The sequence below is a fragment of the Streptopelia decaocto genome (genome assembly GCF_964273445.1).
Source record: "Streptopelia decaocto genome assembly, chromosome: 1".
NCBI lineage: Eukaryota > Metazoa > Chordata > Aves > Columbiformes > Columbidae > Streptopelia > Streptopelia decaocto.
Window position 1 is genome coordinate 94,702,674 of NC_138663.1, and position 19,958 is coordinate 94,722,631.

The following is a 19,958-nucleotide window of genomic DNA, read 5'->3' on the forward strand; positions in this document are numbered from 1 at the left end:
TGGATGTCAATCAAGCTCTGCCCCATCTTTGCCCCCTTCCTCGATGCCTCACACCTGTGGGCAGAGCTCAGGAAGGCCTTGGCTCCCAGAAAACGACAATTAAAAACTTTAACTCTGTCCTGGGGTGTTATCTTCTTGTTCTCAAACTAAATGCAAACAATGACCATACTAGCTACAAAAAAAGAAAGCTTTCTAACTGGGTGAAGAAGATCAACTCACTTTCAGTCAAACCAACACAGTCACACAGGGAGGGGGGAATCACTTTCCTACCCCTTTAGCTGCTGTGCAGCCCAATTTTGAGCCCTAAGCCCAAACTATTTCCATTACCCTTTAATAAAATCACAACAGTGCTTTTACTGAGTAGCAGATTCTTTCATGGGTACAGATCAATTGCAATATGCAGGGCCCAGTCATCATGTAGTGGTGTCTACCAGCAAGCTGTAGTCTTAATGTCTTCATTGTACTTAAGTTTGCTCACAAGGGAAGTGAATGCTTCTCTGGCAGACAGTTTTTTTGGGGCCCGAGTCACTGCAAACTGTCTTATGGGTTATCATATGGGTTATTATGATCTGTTCATGCATTCCTGTACACTGGCTACTTGCTAGAGCTTTTATTTCAAGATCTACTACTCCACAGTCAGGTGTGCATAGAGTGGCAGCAGCTGTAAGGATGTCTGTGTCACCAGCCTAACTTACTGTCACAAGAGCTTCCTGCACAAGGAAGCACTTGAAAAAATTACAGTGGCTGCCCTGTAATCTAATCCTTCATCTGAAATCCCTAGCTCCTCATATCAGGTACTGCCAAATACGTGACTTTCAGGCATGGTTGCTTTTTGGTTTTGTTATGTTTTGTTTTGCTTTAATGATGGAATTTATGGTTAAGAACAGTTTCAGTCTTGGCGCTTGTGTTTTAGGCTATGCATCAGTATTACTGCCAGTCAAAATTAAAAAGTTATTTTTAAACAAGGAAATTAGCTCCTCTCCAATATAAAATATTGTATGCAGTGGAAAGGGCTGGCATGGATTCTTTACTGGGTATATCATTGCAATTTTATTTTAAAGGCATTGATGATATTAATGTAATGTACAAAGATAGACCAGAAAACTAGGGAGGCTTTCCTTTCTACATGCAGCATCTCTGATTTTTAAGCAAATAGGATGAGAAGTATGTATTTTGAAAACACATTTTTAGCAGCAAAATTCAACTCCCTGTTCTTTTCTTGTGTACCTCTAGAGTTAGGCCTCTAAGGCAGCATTGTGGTAAAAACAAGTATTCCATTTACACCACCATTATTGTTGAAAGTCTGGGATGGTAACCAGTCCTGAGCATATGTATCTCACCCACACAGTTCATATAGAAAGAGTGTTAAAGACCAAAATCTGATAGTGCCAAAAGAAATGAAATCTCATTGATTTTTCGGAGGTTTGTTCGAAGACCCATAAGCAGAGTCCCTTAAGTCCCTTGTATGGGACAGTGCAAGTGTAGAAGTAGACTTGGAGACACAGCTTCTTTGTTCTGCCCTGTATTTGTTAAATGCAGCAGAGACCTGGCCACCAGAGACCCTGTTACAGATGCCTGATTCCCTAACTAATTTTCTGCCAGGTACAGACCTCACTGGATTCCCCACCCTGGCGGGATGCTTTAAAATGCACCGTTCTGCCCAGGGACCGCATACCAAAGAGCAGTTCTGGGCAGCTGGCGTATGGTGGCTTTCAACACAACCCTTTCACTGCATGTACGTGGTTGGAAGTGACTGCACGAGGGTCAGTCGGTGTGCAACACAAACTGGATTACCTGTAAACCCCAGGCATCTATGAGGTGGCATTATTGCTCTTTGTCCTTGTTAAAACCTTACGAGATGTTTATACACGTAGTAGATACTATGCCCTGAAAAATCTTGTCCATGGCCTTGCAAAAGTACCTACAATAGCTGACCTCTCTTGTGAAATTCACTGAGCACAAAGATGGCTTGTTCTGCTGAGTTACGCTACAAAAACGGGTTAGGTTAGCCAGGTTACCACCATTTTGATACTTGGAGTTCCCTCCAGGTACTCTGCAAACACACCTGAAATACTATTCTGTTGTAAATTATTCAGAGATGCTTTGAGTGTTTTCTGTTACTGAGCACAACTCCTGGCTTCGAAGTAAAGATTTAATGATTTGGGCCAAATTGAGAGCACGTATTGTATTTTGTGTGAACAGGTGACAGTATGTTATGCAGAACTAGCAGTAGAAGAAACATGAGGCAGGAGATGAACAGCTACTGACTGAAGTCCCACAAAGAGTCTGTAATGCTTAAAGGAGTCCAGCTAATATTTTCAGACGTATATTCCCTTCATTACTGTTTCAGGTCAGTTGAGAGATGGTTTTGAATGGAGGAGAGTAGGAGAGTGAAAGAAGACTATTCACTTGCTTCAGATATGGCTACTACTTAATTCAGGAATATGTATGTTTCCAGCATTTGGCATGATCACAGGCACATTCATTTCTTTAGCCCCTTTAAACTTTGAATTGTCTTAGATATCGGTACTTAGATGCCCTGTTTATAGTTTATACAGTTGTTAGATTTTTTTTTTTAATCCATCTGAGGAACCCTTTTCACCAGCTGTTGAACTTTTTCAAAGACTTCACAGCTTTGGTATCTTGTAAAACACAGAAAAGCCAGCCTCCTACTGTGTAATTACATAGGTGATAACTGGATTTCTTAGCTTGTGTGTGTATTTATGTGTGGAAACTACTTCACAAGGGAAAAGTTCATGTCATAAATACCAGACTGGTTTTAAACTGGGGAAATACAATGTTACCTTAGGGAATAAAATAGACCTAAAATTTATCCATTTGCTTTGAGTGGCCTAGAAATTGTAGGGATTACGTGGCAGACTAAAGGACCACGTTAGTTCAGTTAATGAGAAAGACGACAGCAGGTAATGTGATGAGGAATAGCTCGGTTATGGGTGTCCTGTGGGGGAAACCAAGATTGCGTCTCTGCTTTCATTTCCAAGTCTAGCAAAAACAAAGCAGCTGTTTGTGCAAACTATGATAATGTCACGACAAATCCTGAGGCAAGAAGGATAAAGTAGGAACTGTTTTCATTAAGGAATGTGACAAAACAGTCCCGTCCTATTTGAAAAGGCAGAGTTGCACCTTCCATGTGGAGCCATCCCATGGATATTGGCAGTGTTGGTTATCCACACCCAACATCACATGGCAGCTGCGCAGAGCCTGCTTGCAGGGTTTTGAAGAAATTGAAGAGCCCTCCGAGTCTGAAGCTTGTTATGGTTGAAGCTGAGCAGAAGTATTTGTCTAACCATATTTACCAATTATACATCATATGAGACGAAAGGTGGATGGATGATGGCAGAGCGGTGGATGTGGTCTACCTTGACTTCAGTAAAGCCTTTGACAGAGTCTCCCACAGCATCCTCACAGCTAAGTTGAGGAGGTGTGGTCTAGACAATAGAGTAGTAAGGTGGGTTGCAAACTGGCTTAAGGAGAGAAGCCAGAGAGTGGTAGTCAATGGTGCAGAGTCTAGTTGGAGGCCAGTATCCAGTGGAGTGCCTCAGGGGTCAGTGCTGGGGCCAATATTATTCAATATATTCATTAACGACTTGGACGAGGGAATTGAGTGTACTATCAGCAAGTTTGCTGATGACACTAAGCTGGGAGGAGTGGCTGACACGCCAGAAGGCTGTGCTGCCATCCAGCGGGACCTGGACAGGCTGGAGAGTTGGGCGGGGAATAACCTGATGAAATTTAACAAGGGAAAGTGTAGAGTCCTGCATCTGGGCAGGAACAACCCCAGGTTCCAGTATAGGTTGGGAGATTACATATTAGAGAGCAGTGTAGGGGAAAGGGACCTGGGGGTCCTGGTGGACAACAGGATGACCATGAGCCAGCACTGTGCCCTTGTGGCCAGGAAGGCCAATGGCATCCTGGGGTGTATTACAAGGGGGGTGGTTAGTAGATCGAGAGAGGTTCTCCTTCCCCTCTACTCCGCCCTGGTGAGACCACATCTGGAATATTGTGTCCAGTTCTGGGCCCCTCAGTTCAAGAAGGACAGGGAACTGCTGGAGAGGGTCCAGCGTAGGGCAACAAAGATGATTAAGGGAGTGGAGCACCTCCCTTAGGAAGAAAGGCTGAGGGAGCTGGGTCTCTTACTTTGGAGAAGAGGAGACTAAGGGGGGACCTTATTAATGTGTATAATATATAAATGGTGAGTGCCATGAGGATGGAGCCAGGCTCTTCTCGGTGGCAAACAATGATAGGACAAGGGGTAATGGGATCAAGCTGGAACACAAGAGGTTCCACTTAAATTTGAGGAAAAACTTCTTCTCAGTAAGGGTGACAGAGCACTGGAACAGGCTGCCCAGGGGGGTTGTGGAGTCTCCTTCGCTGGAGACATTCAAAACGCGCCTGGACATGTTCCTGTGCGACCTCACCTAGGCGTTCCTGCTCCGGCAGGGGGATTGGACCAGATGATCTTTTGAGGTCCCTTCCAATCCCAATCATACTGTGATACTGTGAAAGCATTTTTGGTTGTAAAGCGTGCAGGAAGAGTGCGTGACCTGAATGAAATAAATAAACCCAATGCTGTAAAATGTCTGTTTCCCTTATTGCATACGGTTTGTCAATATAAGTCTTTCTTAAGAGCGTTAAAACTGGGTAAATTGGATTTTGGCGGGTGTGCCGGGGGTGCCACGTGGGGGTGAGCCAGGCACTGCTGCAGGTGAGCAGCGCCGCGGTGACACACGGCCCGCCATCCACCGCGGGGGATTTTAAAAGCCGAGGATGACGCTGGAGGAGGCAGAGCCGTTCACCACGACGCGTTTTCCCCGTACCGGTGAAGGCGCCGGCGCCCCCTCGCCCCGCGCTGCCGCCGTCCCGACGCTGCCCTGTGAACGGAGGGGCCCGGGCGGGCCACTAGGAGGCGCCGCGGAGACGCGGCCGCCGGTCGTGCCCGCGGGGGAAGGAAGGGGGAGGAGCCGTGGAGGCGGGCGGGGCGCCCGGCCCCACCGCGGCCTCGCTCTGGGCTGGGCCGCGCCGCGCCCCTTCCGGCGGGCGCTGCCGGGATCAGCGGAGAGGGGGCGGCCGGGTATAGGACACCGCCTGCGCTCGCTCGTCCGCCGCCGTTGTTGCCCGCCGCCGGTTCCCCCCTACACACCCTCGTCCCCTCATGGCGGTGGACCGCGCGGGCACCGGTCCCTCCCACCGCCCGCTCCGGCCTCCCCCTTCTCCTCCTCTCCGTCCGCGCGCGGCGGCGGCCGCGGGGTCGCTCCCGGCGGGGATGTGAGGAGCGGTGACCGCAGGTAAGCCTGCCGCGGGGAGGGGGCCCGGCTGGCCGAGGGGCGGTGGCGGTGGGCCCGGCCGGCCTCTCGGAGGGCGGGCTGGGGGCGGGGGGGGAGGCGGCGGTTGGGGGCGCTCGGGTCGCTGGGCGACGGGGGTGGGGGAGGGGCGGTGTCTGCGGGCGGTGCGTCCAACACCCCACGTGTGGCCGCGGCCCGCCCGGCCGGAGCGATCGCCCCGCCGCCGGGAGGACACTGCCCGCGCCTCCGGGCTGCGCTCAGCCCCGCCGCCCCTGGGCCCCGGCTGTTCCGGCTGGTGCCGCCTCGGGAGCGCCGGTGCCGCGCCGCCTCCCTCCCCGCTCCCTGGGCCGCGCACGGTCCTTGGCGTTGGGCGCGGCGGGTGAGGAGCGAGCAGGCCGGGGCGAGCCGCGCTTCCTCCGGGCGGTTGGTGGGCGGCTGTCACGGCTTTGGGCCTTGAACCTGGCTGCAGAAGCCCAAGGAGACTTTCGCCGTGGTGGTGTCTTCGTAATGGGAAACTCGCGGTGGTTTGAACTCTGGAGGCCAAGGTTTTTTTTAATAAAAATCACTCTGGGTGTTTGTTAGGTTCTCTGGCTGGACAGCATTGGCAAGTTACAGTATTCTAGTTGTGCCGGAGCTCCAGAGCTGTTGTCCTTTTGAATGGAGTGTGTGTGTTGTTAATCGGGTAGCTAGACTAGTTTGTCTTCGGTTTGGCTCAGGATTGAGTTCAGCTGAGGGTGGCGCAGCATGGTTCCAGATCGACTTCAGTGGAACTTCAGAGTCCTGGCAGTGCTTTAGTTTGAGGTGGAAAAAAAGTAATTTTAAATTTATATTCAGAATGATGGTTTATGTTCATTCTTGTATAGACTGGGTCTGACTCTTTAGTCTCTGAATTTTTTTTTTCTAATCTCTTTTAAGCTGTTAACATTCTAATTTTCCAGCCATACATTTAACATTATTTTTAGTTAAAACATAATAGACTTAAGTCATCCTGGCTCTTTCTAAATGCTTTTGATGTACCTCATTGTATACAGTTAGGTTTTTTTACCCCTGAAAGGTAATGAGTTCATTGATAGGAAATTATTGCATAACTTTTTATCAGTAGCATTGCATTTGGAATTCAGTGTTACACAATTTCTGCTTTTGGTAAAGTTACTAATTCTCAGGACAAAATCTCAGCAAATAGAAAGTAGGTTATAACAGATTATCAGTCATGTAAATGAAGAAACAGGGGCTGATGTCTAGATTTGACTCCAACTAACTGGCTTATCTCAAATTTGAAACTGCCCATCTCAAATAGTAAAGGTAGAGCTTCAGTCAACTGCTACTGGTGACTCATCTTACTGAGATTGGAGCTGGTGTCCTAGGTACAGCAAAGATGAAGCAAGTCATGTAATCTGCTCTTATCTTGGGTCTGTTCTCATAGACTTCCAGGAAATAACAGTCAATACAGTATCAGCTATAAAGCACTGTCTTTAGTTTGTGTTTAGTTAATTAATAGCACTGTGTTTTAGTGGAGTTACTTTTTAGCTTTATGAGAAAATGCTTTAATTGAAGAGCAATCTTTTTATAGAGGAGACTAACTACCAATAGCAAATACAAAGAATAAGATTACAAAAAAATATTAGTGTGGCGTTTTTCTTGTTTTCTCCTAGTTTCTTAAAATGGAATGCTTGTTGCTTTTACTTGATTGGTAGAAATCTGCTATCAAGGATAAGTTTCCCCACAGTTTAACTAAAACTTTTAAAATAGGCAATGTTAGAACTATTAATGTATGTTTTGCTTTCTGAGTACTTGTGCTAGTTCCTCTAACATTACATTATATATATGCATATCTATAACAATATATAAAGAGGTTAAATATTTTTACCTTTCTTGTGTAATATGTGAATAATAAAGTTTATAAGTTTGCAGACCCATTTAACTTTGACAAAGCTGGAAAACTGTATCTTACAGTGCAAAATTGAAGGTACTCTTTGCTAAAAAACATGTACAGAATCTGTGGGTACTGTATGCGTGCATCTTGGCCTTTTAGAGATGTACGTGACTAAGTTTCAAACCAACAATTGTTTTATCTTAGTACTATATCTGTCCTTTCAGTGTTCTCTCTATAGCTGTGCTTGAAAGATATGTTCATGAGTAGACGGAACATAACTGAGGAAGACTTGGATTAAGGAGTTAGATGTATTTTGGGGATTTTAGTAATCTTACTGAGAATATTTGTGTGTCATACTCCCCACTGCTCCAGAGTTCTGTATATAAATATCCTCTGAGAATTCACCGTACCCAAGTCAATAATTAACACTTTGTATGAAGTTCTTGCAATAGAAGTGCCTTAAGTTACAGAACAAAACTGAAAGGAGTAGTATAGTATTTAAGTTCAACTTTAGCACGTTACCTTCTAAAGAATAGTTTAGATTGCAAGTTAGTTTCTTTGATTACTGAAGTTAAAAGCAAAGGGAAGAAATAACTGTAGTGTTTCAGGTGAGACATACCTAAGGAAGATCAAATTTAAAATCGCACTACTTTGTTATTCATGTGTTTTTAAAACGAAAGTTCTGTCCCTCTTTAAAGTATAGATGAGACACTGTACAGTCTTGTGTGTCATGCATGGAAATGAGATTAACTTGATGAACATATTTTTTTAAGCCGAATTCTTAAAATGCCAATTAATGTTATTTTTAACTTTTATTTTAGAAAACTAACGTTGAAATATTTAAGAAGTGAATGCTCCTGGATATCGGAACAAATTTGGTATGTATAATGAGCCTTTTAAAAGCTTATCACTAAACATTTGAATTTTTTTTGTTAGGGGGTGTTTCTGTTTCTTGTGGCTTTATGCCTGTGGAAATGAAGAAGGGAACACATAATAGTGTGACACGTAATGGTCAATGTGTATTTGTTAAAAGCAACATTTTCTTCCATGAAAAGCTTTATGGCTAGGAGAGCGGTAAGTAGGTGCTCTATTTCAGTGTTAGAAACATAAAACTTCTCGTGAAGCTCTTGTAAAGCAGAATTGAAAATAAAATACCACAGACCAGTTCAAAAGGTGCTGAATGGACATAACCTGGAATAACTATTACTAATCTCTTGTCAAAACAGACTTTTATTTAAATGTCCTTCCATGTGAATCATGTCTGGGTCTTGTGCTGTTTAATATTAGTGATCTGGCTGAAAGGACAAATAAATAATAAATGACATTGAGCAGGGAAGGGTTGCCAGTGTGTAAACTCAGATACATATTTTCAGGAAACACTTCCAGGAAAAAAAAAAAAGGATGCTTTTTATGGAAGTAAAAGAAAGTTATTACACTCAGGTGGGAATGATTTGCTATACAAATACAGTTTAGAGAACAGTAGTTTTGTAGGAAAGAATTTGGAAGTTACACTAATAAAGAAGCTGAAGATGAGTCAACAGTAGATGACTGCTCAGGAAGAGTTAAGAAAACCAGCCATTTTGGGTCATATGAAAAGAAGTATTAGTCTTCCACTGTGTTGCAGAAGTAATAATAACTCAGCTAAAATACTGTATGCAGCTTTGGGAGTTGGACTTCATTAGGGGGAAAAAACGAAACAAAACAAAACAAACAAAACAAAAACAAAACAATCAAACAAAAAACAACACCACCACACACCCAAAAAAACCCACCTAGGCACAGCAGGAAGTGCCAAGCACCTAACTGGCAGAGTAATGTTAAGATGTGGGTGCAGAGATGAAGAGAGTTGTGTCTTTTCCAAGTCCAGAGTGGGCAATATGATGGGCTTTGTTAGTCAAAGTGGTGATCTAGATGAAGATGGTTAGATACAAGAGTTCCTAACAGCATCAAAGTGTGGCTCTGGTTGTGAAGTTTCCCTCCTAAGTATTTATTGGGACAAGCTTAGCTGAATTATCTGTAATGAGGAGCAGCAGTGAATTATGCTGTACATGGCAAAGGGTTGAAGTAAATGGCCTGTCAAGGTCCTTTTAGCTTAGTGACATGATCCTGTTCACAGTTAAGAAGATCAGTTTTTAGACAAATTTGTGAATTCTACCACTTAAATATTTTAGCTTATATGTAGATTACTTCTAGGAGAAAAAAATATTTACTGAACTCTTAAAGTCTGGTGGTTAAGTAGGCAAAGTTGAAACAATCCACTGTGTTTACTTTTCCAACTATAATTATTGCTTCTATACAACAACTTGTGGAAGTGATACTGATTTTCTTTGGCTGATAACTCTCTCATGCTTACTTGTGCTTATCTGCTGCTTTTAAATGTAAAATATTATTTTGTCTCATGACACCGCTTTTAGTGTTTCTGAATATTTAGAGGGCTTACTTGTTACAGTAAATATATAACATCTTTTGAACACTGTGTATGTGCCGTTTGTGGGAGAAAAGGACTTCTGAGAAAAAAGACAAAGAAGTGTTTCTTGTGTTTTAGACCAGAGCTGGGTTTGTTCAGCCAGGAGAAGGCTGAGAAGGGTATCTTATCAATGCTTATAAATATCTCAGAGGTGGGTATCAAGAGGATGGGACCAGAATCTTTTCAGTGGTGCCCACCAATAGAATGAGGGGCAATGGGCACAGACTGAAGCACAGGAGGTTCCATCTGAATATGAGGAGAAACATCTTTACTTTGAGGGTGCCAGAACACTGGAACGGGCTGCCCAGAGAGGTCATGGAGTCTCCTTTTCTGGAGACATTCAAAACCTGCCTGGACGCATTCCTGTGCAATCTACTCTAGGTGAACCTGCTTTAGCAGGTGGGTTGGACTAGATGATCTCCAGAGGTCCATTCCAACCCCAAGCATTCTGTCTGTATCTTATCAGCATTTGTGATGGTTCTCAGTTACATCTTAAAAATAAGCAAACAAACTTTGTGGTTAATCTGGACTTGCTTGTGTCCTACAGGTTTTTTTCAGAAAGCTTTTTCCCTGTCTCTCCCTGTCAGATAACCTTCAGACTCTGTGTACGTTCCCTCTGTTTGTCATTGCACTGTTGCATGCTGAGAGTTATGATTCACGATACCAGGTGATCCACAGGCAGTTCATAAGTGGGTGATTCTTCAAGGTGTTGTAAGTGTTGTAGCTTCTGTGGATAGGAAAGTCTCATCCCCTCATTACATCTCTGGAGTCAGAGAGGCAAACTGTTATTGCTCCATTAACCTGCTAGTCTTGAATGTATGAAATACTCTCTGTTAAAATCAGCAGTGAACTTGATTAAAGAAACTGCAGAAATACAGCAAATCCAACTAAACCCACTGCCAGATTTGTTTGTTTAACTTCTACATTTTCTGGATTCTCTCCTGTTTAGAAGTTAGTAGTGGCCCTGGCTGCTGGGATGGGACAGCTTTGGCATGTCCCAAAGCTGAAACATGAGAGGAGTATTTATTCCAGAAACTGCTCATTTTGTGATTCTTTTTTTTTTCTTTTTAAATTTCCAAATATAATATTTTTTTTCTTGATGATATTTATGACGACTCATTAGTTCCTTTTCTTTTACTCAGTCTTAGGGTTATAATTAAACTACTGATTTCCTGAAGTGTAAAATTTACTGTACCTGCTATTGCTTTGCAGCTATACATGTCAGTTCTATGCATGCAGATTACATCTGCACTGTATGCAAAGTGGACCAGATCTCTTCAGAGAGAAGTTGCAACTGTGCTGCAGAAATGGTCAGCAAATGTAGACATCTGTATAGACCTTAGGTAGAAATATGGCAGTCCAGCCCAAGCAGAAATGGGACTGGCTGTATCTGTTTGGACAATTAAACTTAGAAAGAAGACCCAGCAGGGATTTACGTGAAGAAGGGGTTGAGTTTTGAGTTGTTTACAAACTTAACAAAGTGGTTGACAGCGAATTAAAAACTCTTGAATGTATGTGGGACTTTCAGGAGAGTAGAAGTACTAGTTCTGAAGTGTAGCATCCCTAGGGCGTTCTTAAATCTCAATTCAGAAAATTATCTGTTAACTTCCAAAAAAAAAAGAAAAGCAGCGTTTGCTGCTTCTCCCTTGTCTCTGACATGCAGTGGGTGGAAGATGTCAAGATGGGACTAACTGATGCACTTTACCTCTGTCAGAAATGTTTTCATATAGGTGAAGCTATGCGAGTCAGGGAAAGGAGGAAAGAAAAAAAAAAGTGGTTTTGTCAGTATGGTGAGTTCTGTTTTAGTAAAAAGCTACACTAGTAGAAATACTCCTGTTAGTAATATAACTAGAGTAGCAACTGTTGAAAACACTGGTAGGGTAGAAAAGCTCAGCAAAAGAAGCTCCCCTCCCCCAGGTGATGCTATACCAGTATCACATTTTACACCAGCAGGAGTTAGAACACTCTTAGTTTGATTACCTGAACTTAGGACTGCTAGAAAAGGTGAGAGAGAACAGTCATAAAAGTCTCTTCACATCTTTTCCTTACATTTAAATATGCATTTATCCTTCAGGGGACTGAACGTCTTGCTTTGAATTCAAAACCAGAAGAATATTTGGTGCGGTTAGTGAGGTGGCTTGCTCTCATCTGTCTCCCTTACTAATGATTTGGGGTTTTTTGGTGGTGTTTGGTAGGTGATTTTGTATCATGCAAGAATCTCCTTAAGTTTATTTTTAAAATTTGCTAGAAAATGAAAGCAGACCCTTGCAGTTCCCTTACTTATCTTATTTTTTTAGGAAAAATTTATTAAAAATTGCTATTAAGGGAAGAGGATTTGAGAATTTTGAGCAGTCACTTTTGGCAGCATTTTGAGTAGTGTTGTGTTGAGTGCTTATTAAATGGGACTGTTTTCCTGTACTTTTTCACAGCCTTACTGGATGCAAGTTAAGTGGATTTGTGTTCAGTTTTAATGTTCACTTACCTGTCGTTCTCTGCTAGGTTTTTACTGGAGTTGTAGCAAATTCACCAAGGTTGGAAGCAAGAACGTACAGGGAAAGGCAGTACTGGAAGAAAGCAGATTTTGAAGAAGCAGGTTCAGAAATCTGAACTTGAATGGCGGACTGGAACGTGATTTTTACCTAGTCCTGGACTCCCAGGGCGTGGGTGCATCCATCTGCCTGCTGCAGCCTGAGCATGCAAGGGGGTGTTTGGTATCAACACCAGCACTGTACTCTTGCTTGGGGAAGCTGCTGCTGTATCTCAACATTAAAGCTGTGGAATTCAGATTCTAATAAGCACTAAAGCAGAAATATTTTTTTCTCTCCTTTGCCCCCTTTTCCTTTTAATTCAAAAGCTTGTTGATGTAGCTTAGGTCATATGGCATGCTTCTGAGTATCTGGAAAATAATTGCTTAAGGAGCTAAATGCTATTCTTGGCATATCTGTGATTTGGTGTTCCCAGGAAGTAAAAGTTGTTTATCTATAGATGTTTTCTTCCTCTTGAACAGTTCTTTATACTGTTGTAATGATCACTTGTCTTGAAATGAAAGCCTAAAAAATGGTTTTCATTTCCCTTCATACTATACAGAGGTAGCTAAGCTGAAAAGATGCTTCATGCAGGTATGGGAAACTCTTTGTAGAATATACCAACGAACAGATACCTTCTTTCTTGTTTCAGATTTCCCTGTTGGTTAGAGGATAAGTGCACATGCATACATCTCAAGCTTGTTTGTGTTAGGGAAATTACTATACTATATGATTAAACAGCCATTCTAATATTCTCTCTCATTTTTCTAGTGAGTTTACGTGGAAGAAATGCTGTGGCTGTTCTCAGAGTCTCTTACAAACTGATTTCAATGTAAGTGGTTGTTTGCTCAGTATCATCAGTTACATGGTGTGACGGGCATGGATCTGTGTACTTAATGAAGAGAAAAACAAATGACACATCTTCATGTTTTCCTTAGCTCTTTTTTTTCAAAGAACTTTTATTTGTTTGTGTTTCAGTTTTTATATGCTAGGTCAGAAGCCCTTCCTTCTGGGTGTTCAGACCTGTTAGTAGACTGCCTTTTTTTATTTAGCTGCTCATAGCAGAGACCATTCACAGGAGAGCCAGTCACACAAGTTGCTGAGGATTTCCCCATACAGTATATGTTTCTACCAGTTTAATTCTGATGTGTTTATTTTGCCCAGGTTTCAGTGTTGCATCATCCTGTGTTGAGTAACAGAAGTTCTGCTGTTCCTTGATCAATGTGACAGTAGTTAGTAGTTTACGAGATGAGCCAAACTCGTGGGAGATATGACTTCTGTATCGGTCTGTTGTTGGCTATGAGTTCCAGCATTTTCATCGGGGGAAGTTTCATCCTCAAAAAGAAAGGCCTTCTCCGGTTGGCTAGGAAAGGCTCCATGAGAGCAGGTAAATACATGTTTAAGAAATTTGCTAACATCTAAGTTTTGCTGTTCAAGGGAAGATTACTAAACTTATGATCTTGTTTTGACTTTTTTTGCTCGTTAACAGGTATATGAAACCTAAAACGTATAGCTGATGTGTTGTTGTCATTTTTTTTTCCTCTGGTGTCAGATGCAGATAATTCTCTGTGTGATACATGCTATTTAATTTGCATGTAATGCCTTCTAGGGACACTTGTTGGAGGATTCATTCACGTGTCAGTTGTGTCTGAATTGTACTTGCAAATGGAAGTTGGAAGCAGCGCTATTAACTATGTTTGTGCTCCTGAATGAGTGAATTTAAGAGAACGTTAACTGTGTTTGAGTGTCAAAAGGTCGCTTTAGAAAACTAAAAATCACATGTAATAATTGTGTTTAAGTCATGCCCCTCTTTATAGAGGAAGCAAGACTATTTAATATCTTCATCAATGACATAGTCAGTGGGATGGAATGTATCCTTAGCAAGCTTGCAGATGACACCAAGCTGTTGACATGCTGGAGTGAAGGGTTGCCATCCAGAGGGACCTTGACAGGCTTGAAAGGTGGGCCTCTGAGAACCTCATGGGTGCTGCACATGGGTCGGGGCAAACCCAAGCACAGATACAGGCTGGGCTGTGAATGGATTGAGAGCAGCCCTGCAGAGAAGGGCCTGGGCTACTGGTGGATGAAGAACTGGACATGATCTGGCAATTGCACTCACAGCCCACAAAGCCAGCTGTATCCTGGGCTGCATCAGAAGGAGCGTGGCCAGCAGGTTGAGGGAGATTATTCTGCCCCTCTGCTCTGCTCTGGTGAGACCCCACCTGGAGTCCTGCGTCCAGCTCTGGAGTCCTCAGCACAGGAAGGACACGGACCTGTTGGAGACAGGCCAGAACGAGGGACACAATGACCAGAGGGTTGGAACAGCTCTGTGATGAGGACAGGTTGAGAGGGTTGGGCTTGTACAGCCTGGAGAAGATAAGGCTCTGGAGAGACCTTATTGTGGCCTTTCAATCTGTAAAGGGAACTTAAAAGAAAAGTGGAGAGAGACTTTTTATCAGGGCCTGTAGTGACAGGACAAGGGGCGAGAATTTTAAACTGAAAGAGGGTAGATTCAGATAGGGTGGTTGCAGCATCCTCAGATGACTCAGAAGCTTGAATCTGAATATTTTTGTTTCAGTACCTGTCACCGCTGCTTCTAAAAGATCGTTGATATTGAGATACGTAATTCATGCTCCCTGGTTTGGAATGGGAAGATGTGACTACATTTCACACATTTCTACCTATAATCAATCACATAAGCCACACTTCATTTCCACAAAATCACACTCTTAAGAGTCGCATAACTTGACTTCTCACGTCAGTACAAAGAGTTGAAAGAACTGGCTTTCAGGGTAATGCAGATATGGTCATCACTACCATTTCTAATACAAAAGAAATAAAATAACTAGTTTTCAAGGTTGTAGGAAGCATATACACATCATAAATTCAAAGATGTTTATTTCAATCCTCTACCTATAAAGCTGAAGTATCAAAAGGCCGCTCATGTTTTTAAGGGCATGGGCTGCAAAAATTATGTTATGGTGATGTTATCAGTCACAGCTTATGCTTTGTCAATGTATGTTTAAAGGAGTAGCAAACGTTCTTTCAATTTTAGGTCAAGGTGGTCATGCATACCTTAAGGAGTGGCTGTGGTGGGCTGGACTTCTTTCAAGTAAGTAATCAAATATATAATCTGCATTCTATAATTTAAATAAATAAATACGCCACAGATGGCAGCAATGGTTACAAAAAAGGAGCGAGATGGGGATTCTACAATGGATCGTAATGCTACGTGGTGATTTGACAGGTGCAGCTCTAATGGTTTTAATATAACTTTAATATCACTTCTCTCACACCAGAAGTTCTTTCATGGATTTAACTGCCCTCATTGGGCAGTGGAACTAGGCAGACATTGGTCTTTCTGTATCTCTTTGCTAGCATACGCATTCTTTTTTTTTGTCGTAGCAGAGAAGTGCTTTAGATACACAGGATTCTTTAGAGGGAAGTATATTTGGGGATGAACTTTTTTGTTTGTTTTTTCATTGCTTAAACTCTGGACTTACTGGTTGTGTTCAAGTAACTATGGCTCAATGTGTACATTGCCCTGTGTCCTGTAATTGCAGATGTCCCCATGCAGACATGACTTAAGTTGGCAGGCTAGGGGGCAGCAACATAGACACCAAAATAAAACATCTTCTAATTTGGCTGAATTCATTTTAATACCTCTTGTAGCCCCCCCAGCCTGTTTTTAAAATGTAATAGCAGGGGAGGTGGGGGGTGTTCTGCTAGTACTGTTAGCTGAATGCTATAATTAGAATTTTGTAGTGTTCCTTTACTGCAGGTTTGTATTTACAACAACACTTGCCCCGATTCACAGGTTTGTTGTGTAAAATGGCCTAATTATTTTTTTTTTTAATTTTCTTCTTACTCTGCAGTGGGAGCTGGTGAAGTAGCGAACTTTGCTGCCTATGCTTTTGCACCAGCTACATTAGTGACTCCTTTAGGAGCTCTCAGTGTTCTTGTAAGGTAAGAAGCACTAACAGAAAGCAGTGTGATTTCAGAGAGAGAAGTGAAATAGTTATTTAGAAATATGTCACTGAAATATGCTCTAATAAAAGTGGTTGGTTCTTAACAATAAATAAAGAGTGCTTATAAGCATCAGGAGTAACTTCAAGGTTCTCCAAATGTGAAGTGACTATGGATAAAAGGGTCCTAGCAATGCATCTACACCTCAATCTGTGAAAATCTGTCATCTTCTGCATTTCAGAAACATGTTGTATACAACAGAGTAATATTTTCATTGCTAAGTAAAGATTTTTATATTAAAAATATCATTTTTACAAGTGCTTAGATAGTTTTTTGGGAGGCAGCATAAAAAAGGGGTTCTGGGGAGAGATGCCAAATACTAATGGGTAGATCTGCCCATAGCAAGTATCTTGAAAAATCAACTACGTAGCTATTTTTAAGCTGCGCATTGTGTGTGCGAGTGACCTGTATAGTCTAAGCAACCTGTAGGCTGATGAGCAAATTGAGATGTTGCTAATTCCATGTTTGCTGGTGCATTTTATTTTTTTTTCTTCTTAGTGCCATTCTGTCATCCTTCTTTTTAAATGAAAAACTTAATCTACATGGAAAAATAGGGTGTTTGCTAAGCATACTGGGATCAACTGTGATGGTAATTCATGCTCCGCAAGAGGAGGAAGTAGAAACTTTGAATGAAATGTCCCACAAACTAGGTGATCCAGGTAAGAAAAATGCTGGTTTGATATGTACTCAGCCCATTGTTTCTTGATTATAGTTTCATTACCGCTGCTTTCAAGTCCGGGGGGAGAGCCCTTGTCTGCTTCGTGTTGTCTGAATGAAGTAGAGGTTTGAATTCTGTGACATAATTCCATAGGGAGCTTTGCAATGATGCCAGTGAACTTGTCTGGCCTTGAACAAGGTGTCTTGATGTGAACCACTGAGATGACAGTTTAAACAATGCAGCAGCACAGTTGTATAAACACAACTTACTTATATAGATTTTAATTGAAGTGTGTCAGTCTCTAAGCCCAACTGTGAGCGCTCCTTAAAATGTAATGTCTGCTGAGACATGTAATCCTGAAGGCTCGCTCCTGTGCTTACATGGGAGCTCAGGCACTTGCAAATACACACCTGCAAAATACTACCCATGCAAAGACAAATCCCATTTTAAACATGAGGAAATAGCCAGCACAGAGATATTAAAAAGCTGATTTGAAGGAATTACGTGATTATTGGAAATGTGCTGATGAATGCAGCAGCCTGCCAAAACGTACCTCCTTCAAAAGCCTTCAGGGACAAGCCTGTACCCAATGGCATCTACACCTCAGTGAGTCTCTGTGTAGGGCAATTTAGCAATCTAATCCTGTAGATGTCTTGCTGATAGACTGGTAAAGGTAATAAACTGTGCCTGAGGTTCAGTCTTTGCTTTAGCTGGCTCACTCTAAAATCATTTCAGCTCTGTTATTGGAGGAGTAATGAGGAACATCCGCAGCTTTTTTGTTTAAGCCAAGCCACCCACACTGTTCGTGTGTATTCTTGGTACCTCTAGGATGCTTTTGATAGTGTACCTCAGTAACAGGATTTCTATTTTTTTTTCTGCCCAATGACAGGTTTTGTGGTCTTCGCAACTCTTGTTGTCATTGTGTCTTTAATTCTAATATTTGTGGTGGGACCTCGTCATGGACAGACCAACATTCTTGTGTACATAACAATTTGCTCTGTAATTGGAGCATTATCAGTCTCCTGTGTAAAAGGTTTGGGCATCGCTATAAAGGAATTCTTTGCTGGAAAACCAGTGCTGAAACATCCCTTGTCTTGGATTCTGGTGCCAAGCCTTGTTGTCTGTGTGAGCACGCAGATCAACTATTTAAACAGGGCTCTGGATATATTCAACACTTCGATAGTGACTCCAATATATTACGTAATTTTCACAACATCTGTTTTAACTTGTTCTGCCATCCTCTTCAAGGAATGGCAGCACATGGCGGCCGATGACATTATTGGCACCTTCAGTGGCTTCCTGACTATTATTGTGGGGATCTTTTTATTGCATGCCTTCAAAGATGTTAACTTCACCCTTGCAAATCTGCCCCTCTCGTTGCGGAAAGACGACAGAGCAGCAAACGGGACTTTGCTGAGCACGTACGACTGCTTAAATCACGATGAAGAAAGTTCTGCCTGTCTAGGTGAAATGCAATCCACTGAGAGTCCTGCAGCCAGGAGAAATGGTAGCCTGTCAGCCTTCTGAAAATATCTGTGTTAAGAACAATTCTGTAACTCTGGAATTTTTTTTCCTGCTATGAAATGTCTGAGCTTGTCTGGAAAATCATGTACTTTTTAACAGTATGTGTAGACAATCGTTAATTTTTAAGTTTGATTGATCAGTTTGGGTAAAGGATGCTGAAGGGGGTTTTATTTGCCTTATTTTTACTTTAAAAAAAATACTAAAATGACCTCAGACCACAGTTGGTTTTGTTGCTTAACTTATGTGTAAATATTTTCATTTAATTCTTCTGTTTTAAGATGTATTGCACTAATGACTTTTTTTTTCCAAAATAAATTGCTTTATTTCTGCATTGGTGGTAAAAAGATTGTGGTGAACCTGAATCCTTTGTACTTGTGCCCTGGCTGAAGGCTGAGGGACTGTGTAACCATACTAAAACATGAGCTGCACTAAAAAAAAGGGTAAAAAATGTGGGACATAATGTCATAGCTTAAGAAGAGGTAGGGAAGGTGGGTTATAAGTTTTTAGGTTCACAAAGGCAGAAAATAAAAATCAATATAATTTTTATAACAGCACTTCCACTGTAGATGTGAAGCCACATGCCCCTGATGCTTGCGCCACACACAGCACAGTACGGGGGGGGGGGGCAGTGGGACAGAAGCAAAATGGCCAAGGTGTCACTGCACTCCTGACTGCTGTGCATAGTGCCAGCCCAGCCAAAGAGCAGGTTACAGTTTCATACAGTGGAGTCCATTGCTTTATGTCATTATAGATGCTTTGTTCCCCAGACCCGCAGGTTTTGATAAGAGAGAGAATTTGTAATTAAAAGAGAGATGCCTTCTGTGCCTTCTGCAGCTTTCTGTGGCTGCATTTCTCCTTTTTGGTAGGTGGAGTAGTTAAATGTTTTAACTCAAAGTCTAGTATCCTGTTGAAAATGAAAAAAACAGTAAGCTACCTTTGAAAATGCAAAACAAAGGTCTGATGTTTGAATTCTTTTAAATCCATACTGCCTACTGGGGAAAAAAAACAAATCTTCACGTCTGTATTAGCATTAGTTTTTAAGATGTTAGTGACTAGGTCTCTTACTGCTGCCAGTTAACTGGTAAGAATTACAATTTACTTCACACCACGATTAGTTAAATATTTCTTAAATATAAAAACCCAGGCTTTAGTAATTGTTTCTGCACCACAGTGCTAAGCCAAAGCCTTAGGTGCATGAGACTTTTATCCCATAACCAATGATTATCTCAACAAATGAAGAAACTTGTTCATTTCCTTACTTGAAGCCTGAAGCTTTGGGAAATGTTTGGCTGGCCAGAAGTCCTCTTCTTCCTCTGTTGAGAACTAAAAAGGAATGTTTCTTAAAGAAAACTTGCATGTTAGCACCTTGTAAAAGAAACCATGCAACAAGCTGGTGTAACAAAGCATGAGCATTTCATACTTCTGTCTCCCCCGTAGCAGGCAGTCCTGTCTGCATCGCTACCATGATGGGGACCACCCCAGAAAGGCAGCTCGCAAGCACAGACATCTGGGGAAAAACCTGTGGTGGTGGAAATTTGTCTACAGATTGACGTCTGTCCTCTGTTTTGCTGAGGAATTTCAC

At 42.2% G+C, this 19,958-nt stretch overlaps 1 protein-coding gene across 1 annotated transcript; it reads left to right on the forward strand.

Annotated features, from left to right (window-relative positions):
• The first annotated feature begins 5,031 nt into the window (after positions 1–5,031).
• NIPA2 (NIPA magnesium transporter 2) lies at positions 5,032–18,707 on the forward strand. Its single transcript, XM_082053915.1, has 8 exons — positions 5,032–5,306; positions 7,998–8,054; positions 12,940–13,000; positions 13,333–13,555; positions 15,224–15,280; positions 16,044–16,134; positions 16,693–16,853; positions 17,742–18,707. Exons 4-8 carry the CDS (start codon positions 13,417–13,419, stop codon positions 18,377–18,379), a joined length of 1,086 nt encoding a protein of 361 aa, XP_081910041.1. The 5' UTR covers positions 5,032–5,306; positions 7,998–8,054; positions 12,940–13,000; positions 13,333–13,416; the 3' UTR covers positions 18,380–18,707.
• The last annotated feature ends 1,251 nt before the right edge of the window (positions 18,708–19,958 follow it).